At 39.0% G+C, this 16,621-nt stretch overlaps 1 protein-coding gene across 2 annotated transcripts in view; it reads right to left on the bottom strand.

The window, feature by feature from the left end:
• Positions 1–16,621, bottom strand: part of PLXNA4 (plexin A4) — a 1,066,226-nt gene that overhangs the window by 181,766 nt on the left and 867,839 nt on the right. For both annotated transcript variants that reach the window (XM_073619416.1, XM_073619417.1), the window contains 2 exons: positions 6,950–7,101; positions 6,057–6,174 (listed from right to left, as the gene is read on the bottom strand). In XM_073619416.1, coding sequence (XP_073475517.1) covers positions 6,057–6,174; positions 6,950–7,101 — 270 coding nt within the window. The remainder of the gene's footprint in view (positions 1–6,056; positions 6,175–6,949; positions 7,102–16,621) is intronic.

Genomic DNA, 16,621 nt, shown 5'->3' on the forward strand with positions numbered 1-16,621 from the left:
GAAGTGGTAATGACAACTGAATAATTATACATAAAATCCAAGTAAATCCAGTAATGACTAGTGCAGTATAATCATACAATCAAAAAGAATAGAATCAATAGTGAACACATGTAAAACATATGAAATAAATATAAATGCCAGTCAAGTGATGACTCATATGAAAACACACAAAAATTAATCCAAAAGAATAAATTATAAAAGTGGCAAAAGGTCCATGTGATAATAAAAAAAAGTTGAAAAAAGTCCGTATCAGACAAAAAAAGGGATCAATCCCACCACCAGGAAACACACCTGTACCAAATGCAATCTTCAGTGATGACACCTCTGTGTCTGCAAGCAGCTCACCTTACTGCTGTAAGGTGTACAGTATATGCTGGTCACAAATCACAGGTGAGGATGGTTGATGCAAAGGTAAAACAATCTCCTGTGTATTGCTTGAACAGTCTCAGTGATGGATGTTTAAGTTCATATGGAGAAACATAAAAAATGTATATAGCGTGATTCCGCGACAAACACAGTGGGACAGGGGCGGATCAAACAGTAATGCACTCACTATTATAAAAGGAGCATAGGCATCAATCCAACGAACGCCGAGTTCATATGCCCTCAGTGTGGAAACTTCGGTCAGCGCCTGCTCACCAGTGTTTGCCAGATGGACTCGGTTGATGTTAATGTAAGGATGAAGAGATAATGCACATAGCGTAATCCCATATGTAAAAGCCAATTTATTGATAGAAAAACTTTTAAAAACAAACTCACATATAAGAAACTGTATGAGATAAAACATCCAAGAGCGACGAGCTCGTCTCCTGCTGTCAGGCTGTGTGTGTACCCAGTGCTCCAATCTAGACGCGTATCCAATTCAGACGCGTATCCAATTCCGACGCGTATCGTCACGCCACGTGACTTCATCAGGGCACATATGTTTGTCGCGGAATCACGCTATATACATTTTTTATGTTTCTCCGTATGAACTTAAACATCCATCACTGGGACTGTTCAAGCAATACACAGGAGATTGTTTCACCTTTGAATCAACCATCCTCACCGGTGATCTGTGACCAGCATATGCTGTACACCTTACAGCAGTAAGGTGAGCTGCTTGCAGACACAGAGGTCTCATCACTGAAGATTGCATTTGGTACAGGTGTGTTTCCTGGTGGTGGGATTGATCCCTTTTTTTGTCTGATACAGACTTTTTTCAACTTTTTTTTATTATCACATGGACCTTTTGCCACTTTTATAATTTATTCTTTTGGATTCATTTTTGTGTGTTTTCATATGAGTCATCACTTGACTGGCATTAATATTTATTTCATATGTTTTACACGTGTTCACTATTGATTCTATTCTTTTTGATTGTATGATTATACTGCACTAGTCATTACTTAATTTACTTGGATTTTATGTATAATAATTCAGTTGTCATTACCACTTCAGTTTCCACTAGCATTTTTTTGTAACACTCCCCTCACCTCTTTTCAAATTCTCACAGCGCAAACACCATCACTATTCTAATACACATGGAACAAAATTCTGAAATTCTAAATTTTGATATGTGTATACCCAGCTTTACTAGATGTATCACCAGGTGAAAATAAATGAAACGAAGCCTTAAAGTGGTTGTAAAGGCAGAAGGTTTTTTTTATCTTAATGCATTCTATGCATTAAGATAAAAACTGTTCTGTGTGCAGCAGCCCCCAGCGCCCCTAATACTTACCTGAGCCCCATCTCTATCCAGCGATGTCCATGAGTGCCTCCTGAATCTGGAACTCTCCCTCCTGATTGGCTGAGACACAGCAGTGGTGCCATAGGCTCCTGCTGCTGTCAATCAAACTCAGTTAGCCAATCAGGAAAGAGAGGGGGCGGGCCAAACCGTGGCTCTATGTCTGAATGGATACACGAAGCTGCAGCTTGGCTCAGGGCCCCCAAAGCAAGTTGCTTGCTCTGGGGGCACTCAACAGGAGGGAGGGGCCAAGAGCTCCAGCCAGCAACCCCAGAAGAGGAGGATCTGGGCTGCCCTGTGCAAAACCACAGCACAGAGCAGGCAAGTATAACATGTTTGTTATTTTAAAGAAAAAAAACAAAATGTATGCAGCCATCACATCTAAGAATTGGTAAACTGCAAATTAATAAATGTTTTTTTTTGTCTGTAATACCGCTTAAATGGAAATAGGAATGGAAAGGAATAGAAATGTTCAAGCTGATTTGGTGTACCAAAACAAAAAAAACAAAAACTGCTGTTTTGAAAACCACAAATCCCAGAAATCCCAGTTAGGCAAAAACTCATAGATATGTTGTGACATCCAGTTCTTCAATTGCTGTTGCTAGTTTGAAGGTTTTAATCATTTATTCAGTTTAATCAAATAAGTAGAACTGCACATTAAATAATTAAAATTAATTTAATGACAGCAAGCATTCTTTGCTAAGCAAATACTTGTCTATTGATTGCTATACAATGGAAGTGTCATACATACAGAGTTCTAAACAAACATCTTTTCATCATTTTTGTTTTCTACTTCCCATAATTCATTATGGCTCCTTTTATCTTTAATTATACATATGAACTAAATATTGTACTGTGAATTTAGACTTTGCACATTATTCTTTAGGACAGTAATGTGCAGCATACAGATAAGAAAATGCTTTGTTGTTTCTCAAAAGAGTTTATTAGCTATCTCAAATGTTCTTTCCTTTTATTGAACTGGCCAAACCTAAGATGGAGCCTTGCCTTACTACTACCACTGACTGCCCGCACCTAAGTCCTTTAAGCTATAAAGTTATGTGCAGAATATTATTCTGCTTCTCCAGGGGAAAAAAGTTCAGTCATTACCAGAAGTCTAAACTGAACACTGAAGTTTGCTGATCTGGTGTTAAATGTGAACCCTTCTGTAGCTTATCCCATACCATTACTTTGGTATTATAGACAATAAAATAGCATTACTGTCTACCTTGAATGTTTTAACAGTGGCAAGGTTAAGTTCACGCACTGCTAGAGTTAACTGGATTCTCTCAAGAGTAGTTGTTAAGGCACAAAAACATTGCTGAGCTCAGCAGACAGACTGGGTGCCAATCCAGCTTTTGCTTAGTGCTATTCATGAGGAAACGAATTACTCAAATCAAGTTGCATTACCCATCAAAATGAAGAGGCAAAGGGAAATTCTCTGAGAGATAAACTCTCTTTTCTAATGTGCCCTTTTCAGATGAAATAATTAAGGAAAGTGTGCAATGCAGTCAATTTTCAGTAACACTTCACTTGAAATGTTCCATCATTACAAACTCATTAGATGCTTGTGCAGATCCCGCATGTTTTTCCCACAGGCATTCCAATGCAATTTAGTGTTAATGAACACTTAAAAACACTTCCGGATTAAGTTGTTGCAACAATAGATGTGATGAACTATAAAGTTGCATTAAAAAAATCAGTCTTCCATTCAGTGCTTTTCTCAAAGGGATACACTTTATAAGGAGAAGACATGAGTCTTAAAAAGCTCTTAGTATGCTTAATGCTTGCATATATTAATCTTAACACCTTGTACGCTTACTGTATATACAAGGAATCGGGCATACAGAAATCCTGCAGTGCAATTATACATATAGATGAATAAGAACAATTGTATAACCAGATAATACTTTCACTGAGGGGTTGGATTTGTCGCAGGGTTACTGAAGCAGGGTAACAAATATTCTCCAAGAACCATGTTTACAAAAAAAGAAGCATTATGGGAAATAATGCAGAGGCAAGTACAGCAGTTAGCATCTGTCAGATTAAGTGTTTGGAATTAAAATATTTCTTATCAACTTCACACTGTCATTTTTAAGAGCAGCTTGTAGTATAATGAACTTCTAACCAAATCGTCCTTGTATTTTTTTTTCTTTCAAGATTGATAATTCATTTCATGCTGGTTGCTAAAAAGCAGATAATGTAAATGCATATTAACCTCCCTGGCGTTATGATTATGTCAGATTTTTGATGCTCAAAGCGGTACAATGTTTCGCATGGAAATTTGGCATTTTATATTGTAGGCCTGTAATTCTTAGGAATAACACACTAAATCTGTCCAAACAAGAGTCTAGTAGACATCCCGGGTATAATAAAGTTTGAAACACGAAATCATAAATTATAATATAATAAATAACTATAACTAATTATAACAAATAATAATATAATAATAAAATATATTCAATAATGTAATCAAATTAAAAACACTGACATTTGCTTAGTTGCTGAATTGTCGCTGTCATCACTTTCAGTGTTTGATGACTAATATCCCCACAAATCACTATCGCTCAATTCTGCAAGTGATTCTATTTTATTATCGCTGTTTTCTAGCTGGTCTAAAACCACTTTTGACATAAAGGGACAATCTCCAGTTTCTAGACAGAAAGAACAGTATATATAATATAAAACTGCATGCAGGGCACTGGACAAAGCACTAGGGACAAAAGGGATGTGAAATAATTTGATACAGTAATGTAATCTGTAAGATTACAGTGTACTGTATGTGTAACGTGTTTTTCACTTTTTGAATCTGGCGCCAGGCTCTGTCCCCGTGCATCGCGACGCTCGCAGGGAACAGAGCTCGGCACTGTGATAGATCGAGCGGAGACACAGCTCGTACACACAGTGGGGAGATATCGCAGGATCCTGGGGACAAGGTAAGTAAGCTATACATGGATCCTGAGATTCAATCCCAAGTGTGGCTCGGGTTTACAGCTTTTGGTAATGAAAATTCACTCCGAACACACTCAGGAATACCACCAGGGAGGCTAAAATGACAAACGTATTTTAAAGGTAACATGTACTAAGAGACTTATGTAGGCTGCCATTGCCCCACCTTCCTGAAATCAGCAGTGACTATGGGAATGATTTACTAAAAGTGGAGCGTGCAAAATCTTGTGCAGCTCTGCATAGAAACCAGCTTCTCGGTTTAATTGTCAAAGCTTAAAGTGATATTAAAGCCCTGTTTTTGTTTTTTAAAAATAACAAAGATGTTATACTTACCAGCTCTGTGCAGTGGTTTTGCACAGAGCAGCCCAGACCTCCTCTTCTAGGGTCCAAACCGCTGCTCCTGGCTCCTCCCTCCTGCCGGGTGCCCCCACAGCAAGCAGCTTGCTGTGGGGGCACTCAAGCCACGGCTCTGTGTGTCTATTCACACATGGAGCCATGTCTTGGCCCTGCCCCTTCCATCTCCTTATTGGCTCACTGTCTGTGATTGACAGCAACAGGAACCAGTGGTTCCTGCTGAGGCCAAAATCCAATCAGGAGTACAATTCCCCGGAGAGGCAAGTCTCTTGTGGACATTGCTGGATTGAGAGGGGGCTCAGGTAAGTATTAGGGGGCTGCTGCACACAGAAGGTTTTTTACCTTCATGCATAGAATGCATGAAGGTACAAAACCTTGGGCCTTTTACGACCACTTTAATTGAACAATCTGAAGGCAGAAGTTGATTGGCTACCATGCACAACTGCACTAGATTTTGGATTCTTCAGTTTTAGTATATGAACCCCTGTGTCATGATGATTCAAATGGGTTGACTTACTAAAGAAATATAGACTGTCCACTTAGCTTAGTAAATAAGGTAAAGCCGTGTTCACATTGGCATCAAATGTTGTGCAAAAATCCTTTTTTTTTCCTTGCATATAACGCAATAATTATGAGGAGCACAGCTTTACAAAGCTTATTGAACATTCACTTTCCAAAGTTTTTAACTTTACTAGGTGAGGGTCTCAATATGTTTAGTATATTAACCAAAAGACTTCACTACTATCTAACTTTACTGGACCTAGAACAAGCATGCAGATTAGTTATTCTGATTTCACAGTGATTGACCAGATGCATGTTGTTCTTTGTATTTCGCTCCGAAATTGGGCCAGCCAGGCAACAACATTCACAACATTGTCAACATTGACAGCATACATATTTATCTCAGTACAGGTTTAATTTAAAGTTTACAGTTTTTTTCTTTTTTTGCTTAGCTTGTGTTTGAAAACTTAAAAGCTAGAAATAAAGTTACTACAATGCAGACAACAGGAAGAAGAGTGCATTAACTTACAACAAAGTAGTAGAGCAGGGAAGATCTGGCCATAAAACGAGGTCTGCAGTTCCCCACACAGACGTCCACGAATCCAGCATGCTGGCTTGGCTTGGCATCCCCTATTTCACATACAATTCTAAAAGTATTAAAACAAAGAGGTCAGTGGGGGCTTTTTTAAAAGCAATTTATTGTATGATGGGAAAATATAGGTATTTAAATGTCCATATCCTGGGCACACTTCTTCATTAAGCTGTCACTAATGAAAGTGCATTGGTGGTTGAGTGCTATCTGTAACAGGCATGAATGGCAACCTGCGTGTGTGCTCACTGCTTTAACATTTTGAAATCTCTTTGACTGTTACTGCAATTATACGTATAAATGCAAAAGGAAGTTACTGCTCCAGGTGAGTCTGCTGTAAATATCCAGGTGCACATTTAGCCTGTCAATGCACAACATGTTCCTCTCTCTAGAACCAGAAGTTGCTGCAATCTTTTTTATTTGTACTTAAATGCTGTACATTCAGGAAAACTGTAGATACATTTCACAGCAAACAACACTTATTAGGAAGCCTTATTTTGCGCGAAACGTGTCACGTTTTTCAATGGGCTGTTAACGTTTTGTTTTTTTTTGGTGACCAGAGGGGACTTCCAGACCTACAGACATTACTGAAACTGAAATCTCAACTTCAGAGTCCAGCATAGCTAATGTAAAATTGGCCCCTTTTCTTGTGTTTTGATAAACGGGCACAGAACAAAACACGGTTCAGAAGACAAGAAAACAATCCATTCAAGAGAAATGTTAGTTATCCAAATTCTTTCAATATACATTCATGATTGGTAAATTAGGAAAAAAACAAGCTCTTCCTTTTCTATGGATAACACTATAGTGTATAATTATCAACAAAAACTTACTGTTCTGCAGGAATATATTCTTCAATCAAAGGAGTGCATTTGACTTCTGCCACTTTGACATCATTTTCTATTTCCCAAAACTCAAGACCTAAATTTTCTCCCCGAATGGTTACTTTTGTGCCTCCTTCACGAGGACCAGTAACTGGAATGATCTGAAAAAAATCAAAGCAAAATGCATTTTAGTAAAGCAAGCTTTATACATAGACAACAAGAATGTTAGCATGTTGACATGGATTACTAAGGATGCAGATGCAAACAGGAATACATTGGTTGAAGTCTCCAATAACCCACAACAGTGAATTATGAAGTAGAGGACTATTATATGTTTGCATTATGCATAGCACCACTAATTGCTTCAATCCCCTAAAGGGAGCCTTTATAGATATAGACATGGGAGCTTCCGCCAATGTCTTGTTTTCAAGGTACAAATTCCAGGGCTGTCATACTGGATTCCCTATCCAGTGTTCAGACAGAAATTCAGAATTTTAAGGCTACAAAGACTACTTGATCCAAGTCAGTGACTCACCAGAAAGAGAAGCAGGGAACCTGATTTAATTTCTGTAAATGTAAGTGATTTTCCTAGTATTCAAAAGCGGTAACATTTAAAAAATGATCTTATATATTTTATTCTGTGATAAAATGATCAACTTAACAAATTTTAAAATCAAATAAAAATGGCAGCATGACACAGAAAATTCTTCCCATCACATGATTAGGGGCCAGCAGAGGTTGTGGAGAAGATGTAGATTTTGTAACATCATTAATCCCAGTTGCTTAAAGCCAAACACAAACCCTTGTAGGTCTAAGCAGTGAATACATAATTAGCTCTGTGGTGGAAGTCTGCTGCCCCAGGGACTTGTGATAAGCTCTTATTGAGCTTTGTGCCCTCCAACTCCTCTGCAAGCATTCCTAACCTTTATAGGATGCTATTGAATACACTACACTTTGATGGATTGCTTCCCTTCTTATGTTTTAATTAGTGCAAGAAGAAAATGCTTAAAAGAAATATATCATTTGCACTGAAGTAAAGCAGTAAGAGCCTAAATGACATTTCTCTGCAAAGTTTTGTGAGTTTTAGCTTCTTATTGTTGTTCATCTGGTGAACTTCCCAATTATCTTCTCCAAATGTTCTTTTAAGTTTAATTTAAACCATTTTATGCCATAAACTAATAGCAAATCTAGGATGTAAAAAAGGATGTAATAACTGACTTCAGGCAACTGTAAAACATGGTACCATGTATGTGTTCTGAATAACGAGCACCTATTACCTAGCTATACAGAAAAGTATTAAAGGGGTTGTAAATGCAGAAGGGTTTTTTTTAATCTTAATGCATTCTAACACTTACCTGAGGTCCCTCTCTGTCCAAGCAATGTTCACAAGTGTCCCAGCCATCCGAGATTCTCCCTCCTGAGACACAGCAGCGGCATCATTGGCTCCTGCTGCTGTCAATCAAAGTCAGCTAGCCAATCAGGAGAGAGAGGGGTCTGGGTTCGGGTCAGGGCTCCTTGTCTGAAGGAACACAGGGAGCTGCTTGCTGTGGGGGCATTCAACAGGAGGGAGGGGCCAGGAGCACAGAAGAGGCACACAAGAAGAGGAGGATCCAGGTTACTCTGTGCAAATCCACTGCAACAGAGCAGGTAGGTATAACATGTTTGTTATTTTTATAGGAAAAAAAAACGAGACTTTACAATCACTTTAACTGGAACTATATAATAACACTGTCAACCACTGGTGTTCCTACACTGCTTGTTTTATACTCTGGATCTAAGACCTTCAATCACTGAACATTGGAATTGCCATAAAAAAGAGTAAGTAAAGATCATAAATGTGGATATTTTTTGATGTTCTATGCTATTTACCTCTTTTATTCTAGTGCTAGAATATGTCTAATTGTGACTGCACTATGGGAACCTGATGATCTGTGTATGCACAGTGTAAGTGTGTGTAATATGCAGAAGTTTTGTGTAGGTGTATGTGTGTAGTTTACAAGGTGCAGTGGTCATGCATGTATGTGTTCTCCAAGCAAAGTGCAGAAGTTGTGGCGTGGCTTGTCCAACCTGTACGGCATGCTGTATGCTTTCCAATACTAGTTAACACAATGGAAATTTGGCTCGTGTTTTGACAACCTGAGGTTGCAGAAGCACATGAGGTACATTGCTTTATAGTAATGCTGGATGAGACAGGGTGGCTGAGATATATTATGCCTAAGATATTAAGTCTACTAGGCTAATATAATAGGACTACTACATTAAATCTACTAGGTTATATAATGCTGCAGTAAGTGGTGCATAAAATTATTTTATAATCAATGTGAATAATAAATGTTATAATAATGTTTTAGTACATTAAAAGTATGTGGATATTTTCATTCTGGCTCTATACCACCCCACCAACTGATAAAAGTTGGTGGAAAAGCTTTATTCTATAAAGAGGAGGGTGGCTCTGCTCAGGGCCTGCAGCCTCCATGAGAAAAAAAGGGAGGCCAGGCTTTAGGATGTAGCCACCTGCAGCACCTGGACCACACTTAGGAAACCTTCCTAGCAAGGACTCTACCTCTTACGGACTCTCACCTCTGGGAAGGTATGCACCGGGAAGCATGGGTGAGTTAATCAGGAATTAACGTCACTGCATTGTTGGAATGTACTCTTTGGGTTGTTCGGTAGTCTGTTCAACTGATTTTTTTGCCTGGCCTGAAGTTATTTAAAGGGGTGCACATATCTAGGAGAACAGGGCCTGTAAAGCACATACAGGGGAGAAGAGGAAGGAGTGGAAGGCCACCTCAAAGGGTTCACTCAACAAAATGAGTTGAGGGAAGTGTGTAGTCGCTACAAGTAACCATGTACTGGTTGGAATGTAATAGCAGCCCGACAGCAGAGAGTGGTAACAGGCATGGGTGACAGGTCCGCTGGAAGCATGGGGGTGTTACTCACTAGTGCTTGGTTCCCCGGGAGCAATTGGGACCGAACCTGCAGTATGGAAACTTAGCCACATGGTACAGGAGAGATGAAGAAGTTAATTAAGTGCAAACAAGAGGTTCATGCTTGGTACACAGCTGGACCCCATTCCGTCATTGGGGGGTGAGGTGGCAGAGGAAAGGTGGACTGGTGGAGAGGGACACGGGCTCTGTGGTATTCCCCTCTAAGTGCTACATTCTGCAAGGCAAGGTGTGCAGCGATACAGGACAAAGAGTTCTACCGAAGGGACCTGTATGTTGCTACATAGCTGCAAAAGGTGTATGGCTCATTTCTAATCTGGGAATCCACTTTAAAGTTGGATTCATATGACCGTAGCCCCACCTGGTCCAGGACATTAGTGAGTGTGTGCATGAGAAAGATACCCCCCTACATGCAGAGTAGGCCCTGCCCACAAACCATTTCAGATACAGGGTAGAAATGGTTGTCTCTTATTTCTCCCACCAGAAGGGTCCTTTAATCCACAAAAAAACATTCCTTTCCTTTTTATTATTAAAAAAAACCTCTGAGGCTGATTTACTAAAGAAGCAGAAAATCTTTCCTCTATAAATCAATAGCAGATTCGCTGCAATAATCCAATCATGTGAGCAACAATTCCTGAAAAGTGTGAAAGGGCCCTGAATAAAGGTAGAAAATGTAAAGTTACTGTAATTTTGACTTCTATAGTTCTTTTACTTGCATGCAGACTGCCCCAGATAACGTCCACATATGATACGGTGCCTCTATGACTGCAAGAACTGAAATCCAGTGAATGAAAGGGACATGCTAGGGAAAAAGGAACAAGATGATGCTGGACATCTTCCATCCAGGAAATTAGTTAGTCTCTGTCTAATTTGCTGTAAGAAGCTTACAGTGAAATCAGAGTAAGCAATTTGAGAACAGGAGATGAGGCTGTACAACTGTCCAAGACTGAAGGCTAGGCTGGAGTTCAGCTTTGCCACGTATACTCTTTGGTAAATAACTCCCTTAACATCACTATCTTAGAGACAAAAGCTCAAAAGTGTAATAACCCAAGTTTAAATTGAGTTCTGTGCAATCACTCTTTAAATGTCTCTTCAAAATACTGTTTAATTAAGAGACATTTCCATGCTAATGTCTTTCTGGCTTGCTGATAATCTGGCATGTAAGTTAGAGTTTAATAATTAATGGGAGAAGAGAAGGCTTATCCAATATTATATATTATTCAATAAACTAATTTGATTCATACCTCATTAATCTGAATAGGATTTTAGTTACATTAAACATTTCATATAACACACTAAATATCCCTATTTCATCCTGTTGTGGGCAATTTTTCATGCATTTGCCAGATATTATGTGAAATATAATTAATGGAGACTTATTACATCAAATCAATGCTAATACAGAAATTAATTGGCATTCTTTCCCTAATTTTCAAATTGATAGTTTAGCCGCCACCTCTTTGCTGAAAATTCCCTGTACAAAGAAATCAGCTTTGTCCTAACAGTGTACAGATCCATGGGGTCGGTGCTGAAAAGTGGTTTTACATCAGATTTCCTGGTGTATTCTTCATGAAGCTGACAAAGGATCATTTTGATTATTTGTAAAGGCTTTCAAAGTATCATTAGTGAAACATTTTTTTTTCATTTACAGAAGTGCGGAAAGTGAGGGAACAGGCAGCATGAAATGTATGCTGATCAGTGTAAGAGGGTGACTGATCCACTGTAGGTTCAACTTAATGAGGACATGAGTAAATCAGGCTGTTATCACACTGAAGGTGTATCAACGGGACTGTTTGTTAGCCTTAAGGTATGGTGTTAGTTGGGACACAACATCCAAAATGGCAAAATAAAAAAATGTGTGTAGAGTTTATATATACAGTACTGTACATATATTGGAAAGCACTCACCACCTAAACTGCCAGGTTACCATCAGCCACTAAATTTTCCTAAAATTCCTAAAGATCAAAGCACTACTGCTTGCAGCTTGTAAAAACATTCAGAAAAACTCCCAAATGTTAAACTATTAAAATAAAACTAAAAACTGCTGCTCCGTATAGTACAAATCAAACAAGTTTCTAAGTACACATGTACAGTCTGCACTTAACTGTATTGATAGTCAGAAATCAACGCTGTATAGATGATGAGTAATGAACCCAAACCAAACAACCATATACTCAGTACAAGAACCTCCTAAGTATATAAAAAATCATATAAAACTATGTTTTAAGGTATAATCTCAATACTTTGTATGGACAATAATCAGAGGTTGGTTAAAACATAGTAAATAAATATTGTTGTGAAACAAAAATTAAGTGTAATGATATATACCCCCTGACGCCACTGCGTCACTATCCATATTTTATCACAAGCACTTTTTATCTTCCTAAAATGTGACTGTTCATTTTTTTTATTTTAATAAATGTCTTGTATTGAAATGAAATCACGCTATCTGGCCTATTTCTTCTTCTCCTTAAAATGTACCATTGGGAGCAAGTTTTTTGATCCAACCTCTAGTCACCACTTCTCTGGTGGACATCTATTGGAAACTACACTGTGACAGACCTTTGGAGTCTATATCCCTAACTGGAAGCTGTGAGTGCCATTGTTACACCACAAGCTTTTCTGACTCATTAAGATCCAGCCACGTTTCATCTTCAATGCCCTTGCTGATGGGAGGAGGTTTGCACTCAAAATCTCACGATACATGGCCCCATTCATTCTTTCATGTACATGGATCAGTCATCCTGTTCCCTTTGCAGAGAAACAGCCCCAAAGCATGATGTTGCCACCCCCATGCACCACAGTAGGTATGGTGTTCTTTGGTTGCAACTCAGCATTCTCTCTCCTCCAAACACGACGAGTTGTGTTTCTACCAAACAGTTCTACTTTCATCTGACCATATGACATTATCCCAATCCTCTTCTGGATCATCCAAATGCTCTCTAGCAAACCTCAGACAGGCCTGGACATGTACTGGCTTAAGCAGGGGGACACGTCTGGCACTGCAGGATCTGAGTCCCTGGCGGCGTAGTGTGTTACTGATGGTAGCCTTTGTTACATTGGTCCCAGCTCTCTGCAGGTCATTCACTAGGTCCCCCTGTGTGGGTCTGGGATTTTTGCTCACCGTTCTTGTGATCATTTTGACCCCACGGGGTGAGATCTTGTGTGGAGCCCCAGATCGAGGGAGATTATCAGTGGTCTTGTATTGTTTTCCATTTTCTAATTATTGCTCCCACAGTTGATTTCTTCACAAGCTGCTTGCCTTTTGCAGAGTCAGTCTTCCCAGCCTGGTGCAGGTCTACAATTTTGTTTCTGGTGTCCTTCGACAGCTCTTTGGTCTTCACCATAGTGGAGTTTGGAATGTGACTGTTTGAGGTTGTGGACAGTTGTCTTTTATACTGATAACAAGTTCAAACAGGTGCCATTAATACAGGTAATGAGTGGAGGACAGAGGACCACTCTTAACCACTTCAGCCCTGGAAGGATTTACCCCCTTCCTGACCAGAGCACTTTTTACAATTTGGCACTGCGTCACTTTAACTGCAAATTGCGCAGTCATTCAATGCTGTACCCAAACGAAATTTGCGTTCTTTTCTTCCCACAAATAGAGCTTTCCTTTGATGGTATTTGATCACCTCTGCCGTTTTTATTTTTTGCGCTATAAACGGAAAAAGACCGAAAATTTAAAAAAAAAATGATATTTTCTACTTTTTGTTCTAAAAAAAATCCAATAAACTCAATTTTTGTCAATGTATTCGGCCACATGTCTTTGGTAAAAAAAATGTTAATAAGTGTATATTTATTGGTTTGCGCAAAAGTTATAGCGTCTACAAGCTAGGGTACATTTTCTGGAATTTACACAGCTTTTAGTTTATGACTGCCTATGTCATTTCTTGAGGTGCTAAAATGGCAGGGCAGTACAAACCCCCCCCAAATGACCCAATTTTGGAAAGTAGACACCCCAAGGAAATTGCTGAGAGGCATGTTGAGCTCATTGAATATTAATTATTTTTGTCCCAAGTGATTGAATAATGACAAAAAAAAAAAAAAAAATTACAAAAAGTTGTCACTAAATGATATATTGCTCACACAGGCCATGGGCATATGTGGAATTGCACCCCAAAATACATTCAGCTGCTTCTCCTGAGTACGGGGATACCACATGTGTGGGACTTTTTGGGAGCCTAGCCGCGTACGGGGCCCCGAAAACCCTTAGGATTTCTAAGGGCGTAAATTTTTGATTTCACTCCTCACTACCTATCACAGTTTTGAAGGCCATAAAATGCCCAGATGGCACAACCCCCCCCAAATGACCCCATTTTGGAAAGTAGACACCCCAAGCTATTTGCTGAGAGGCATGTTGAGTCCATGGAATATTTTATATTTTGACACAAGTTGCGGGAAAGTGACAAATTTTTTTTTTTTTTTTTGCACAAAGTTGTCACTAAATGATATATTGCTCACACAGGCCATGGGCATATGTGGAATTTCACCCCAAAATACATTTAGCTGCTTCTCCTGAGTATGGGGATACCACATGTGTGGGACCTTTTGGGAGCCTAGCCGCGTACGGGGCCCCGAAAACCAATCTCTGCCTTCAGGCTTTCTAAGGGTGTAAATTTTTGATTTCACTCTTCACTGCCTATCACAGTTTCAGAGGCCATGGAATGCCCAGGTGGCACAACCCCCCCCCCAATGACCCCAAATGGAAAGTAGACACCTCAAGCTATTTTCTGAGAGGCATGGTGTGTATTTTGCAGCTCTCATTTGTTTTTGAAAATAAAGAAAGACAAGAAAAAACATTTTTTTTTCTTTTTTCAATTTTCAAAACTTTGTGACAAAAAGTGAGGTCTGCAAAATACTCACTATACCTCTCAGCAAATAGCTTGAGGTGTCTACTTTCCAAAATAGGGTCATTTGGGGGGGTTGTGCCACCTGGGCATTCCATTGCCTCCGAAACTGTGATAGGCAGTGAAGAGTGAAATCAAAAATTTACGCCCTTAGAAAGCCTGAAGGCGGTGCTTGGTTTTCGGGGTCCCGTACGTGGCTAGGCTCCCAAAAAGTCTCACACATGTGGTATCCCCGTACTCAGGAGAAGCAACAGAATGTATTTTGGGGTGTAATTTCACATATTCCCATGGCATGTTTGAGCAATATATCATTTAGTGACAACTTTGTGCAAAAAAAAAAAAAACAAAAAAAAATGTGTCTCTTTCCCGCAACTTGTGTTACAATATAAAATATTCCATGGACTCGACATGCCTCTCAGCAAATAGCTTGGGGTGTCTATTTTCCAAAATGGGGTCATTTGGGGGGGTTTTGAACTGTCCTGGCATTTTATGCACAACATTTAGAAGCTTGTGTCACACATCACCCATTCTTCTAACCACTTGAAGACAAAGCCCTTTCTGACACTTTTTGTTTACATGAAAAAATTATTTTTTTTTTTTGCAAGAAAATTACTTTGAACCCCCAAACATTATATATTTTTTTAAAGAAAATGCCCTACAGATTAAAATGGTGGGTGTTTCATTTTTTTTTTTCACACAGTATTTGCGCAGCGATTTTTCAAACACATTTTTTGGGGAAAAAACACACTTTTTTAAATTTTAATGCACTAAAAGACACTATATTGCCCAAATGTTTGATGAAATAAAAAAGATGATCTTAGGCCGAGTACATGGATACCAAACATGACATGCTTTAAAATTGCGCACAAACGTGCAGTGGCAACAAAATAAATACATTTTTAAAAGCCTTTAAAAGCCTTTACAGGTTACCACTTTAGATTTACAGAGGAGGTCTACTGCTAAAATTACTGCCCTCGATCTGACCTTCATGGTGATACCTCACATGCATGGTGCAATTACTGTTTACATTTGACGCCAAACCAACGCTTGCGTTCGCCTTAGCGCGAGAGCAGGGGGGGACAGGGTTTTTTTTTTTTTTTCTTTATTATTTTTTTGCTTTTTTATCTTATTTTTAAACTGTTCCTTTCATTTTTTTTTTTTTTATCATTTTTTATTGTTATCTCAGGGAATGTAAATATCCCCTATGATAGCAATAGGTAGTGACAGGTACTCTTTTTTGAAAAAATTGGGGTCTATTAGACCTTAGATTTCTCCTCTGCCCTCAAAGCATCTGACCACACCAAGTTCGGTGTGATAAAATGCTTTCCCAATTTCCCAATGGCGCTGTTTACATCCGGTGAAATCTAAGTCATGAAATGCTCGTAGCTTCTGGTTTCTTAGGCCATAGAGATGTTTGGAGCCACTCTGGTCTCTGATCAGCTCTATGGTCAGCTGGCTGAATCACCGGCTGCATTCTCAGGTTCCCTGTTGAGACAGGAGAGCCAGAGAAAAACACGGAAGACGGTGGGGGGGCATTCCCTCCCACTGCTTGTAAAAGCAGTCTAGAGACTAATTGGCTGCTAGGATTGCTTTTACATGAAAGCCGACCACTGGCTGAAAAGAATGATACCAAGATGATACCTAAACCTGCAGGCATCATTCTGGTATAACCACTCAAAGTCGTGAATGGCGTACCTGAAGACAAAAAAATGGTTAACAATAAAACACAGTAAACGGTAAAGTATAAAAAATTGCATACCTGAAAAGCAAACGTGATAAAACATAATAACAATAAAACATTGCAGAATAGAATACAGTAAAAAAGAGCAGAACAATAGAGAGAGAATAGAGAGAGAGAGAACAATAAAACAACAACTATTTTTTTT

Source organism: Aquarana catesbeiana, linkage group LG03 (assembly GCF_042186555.1).
Source record: "Aquarana catesbeiana isolate 2022-GZ linkage group LG03, ASM4218655v1, whole genome shotgun sequence".
In the NCBI taxonomy this organism is placed as follows: Eukaryota; Metazoa; Chordata; class Amphibia; order Anura; family Ranidae; genus Aquarana; species Aquarana catesbeiana.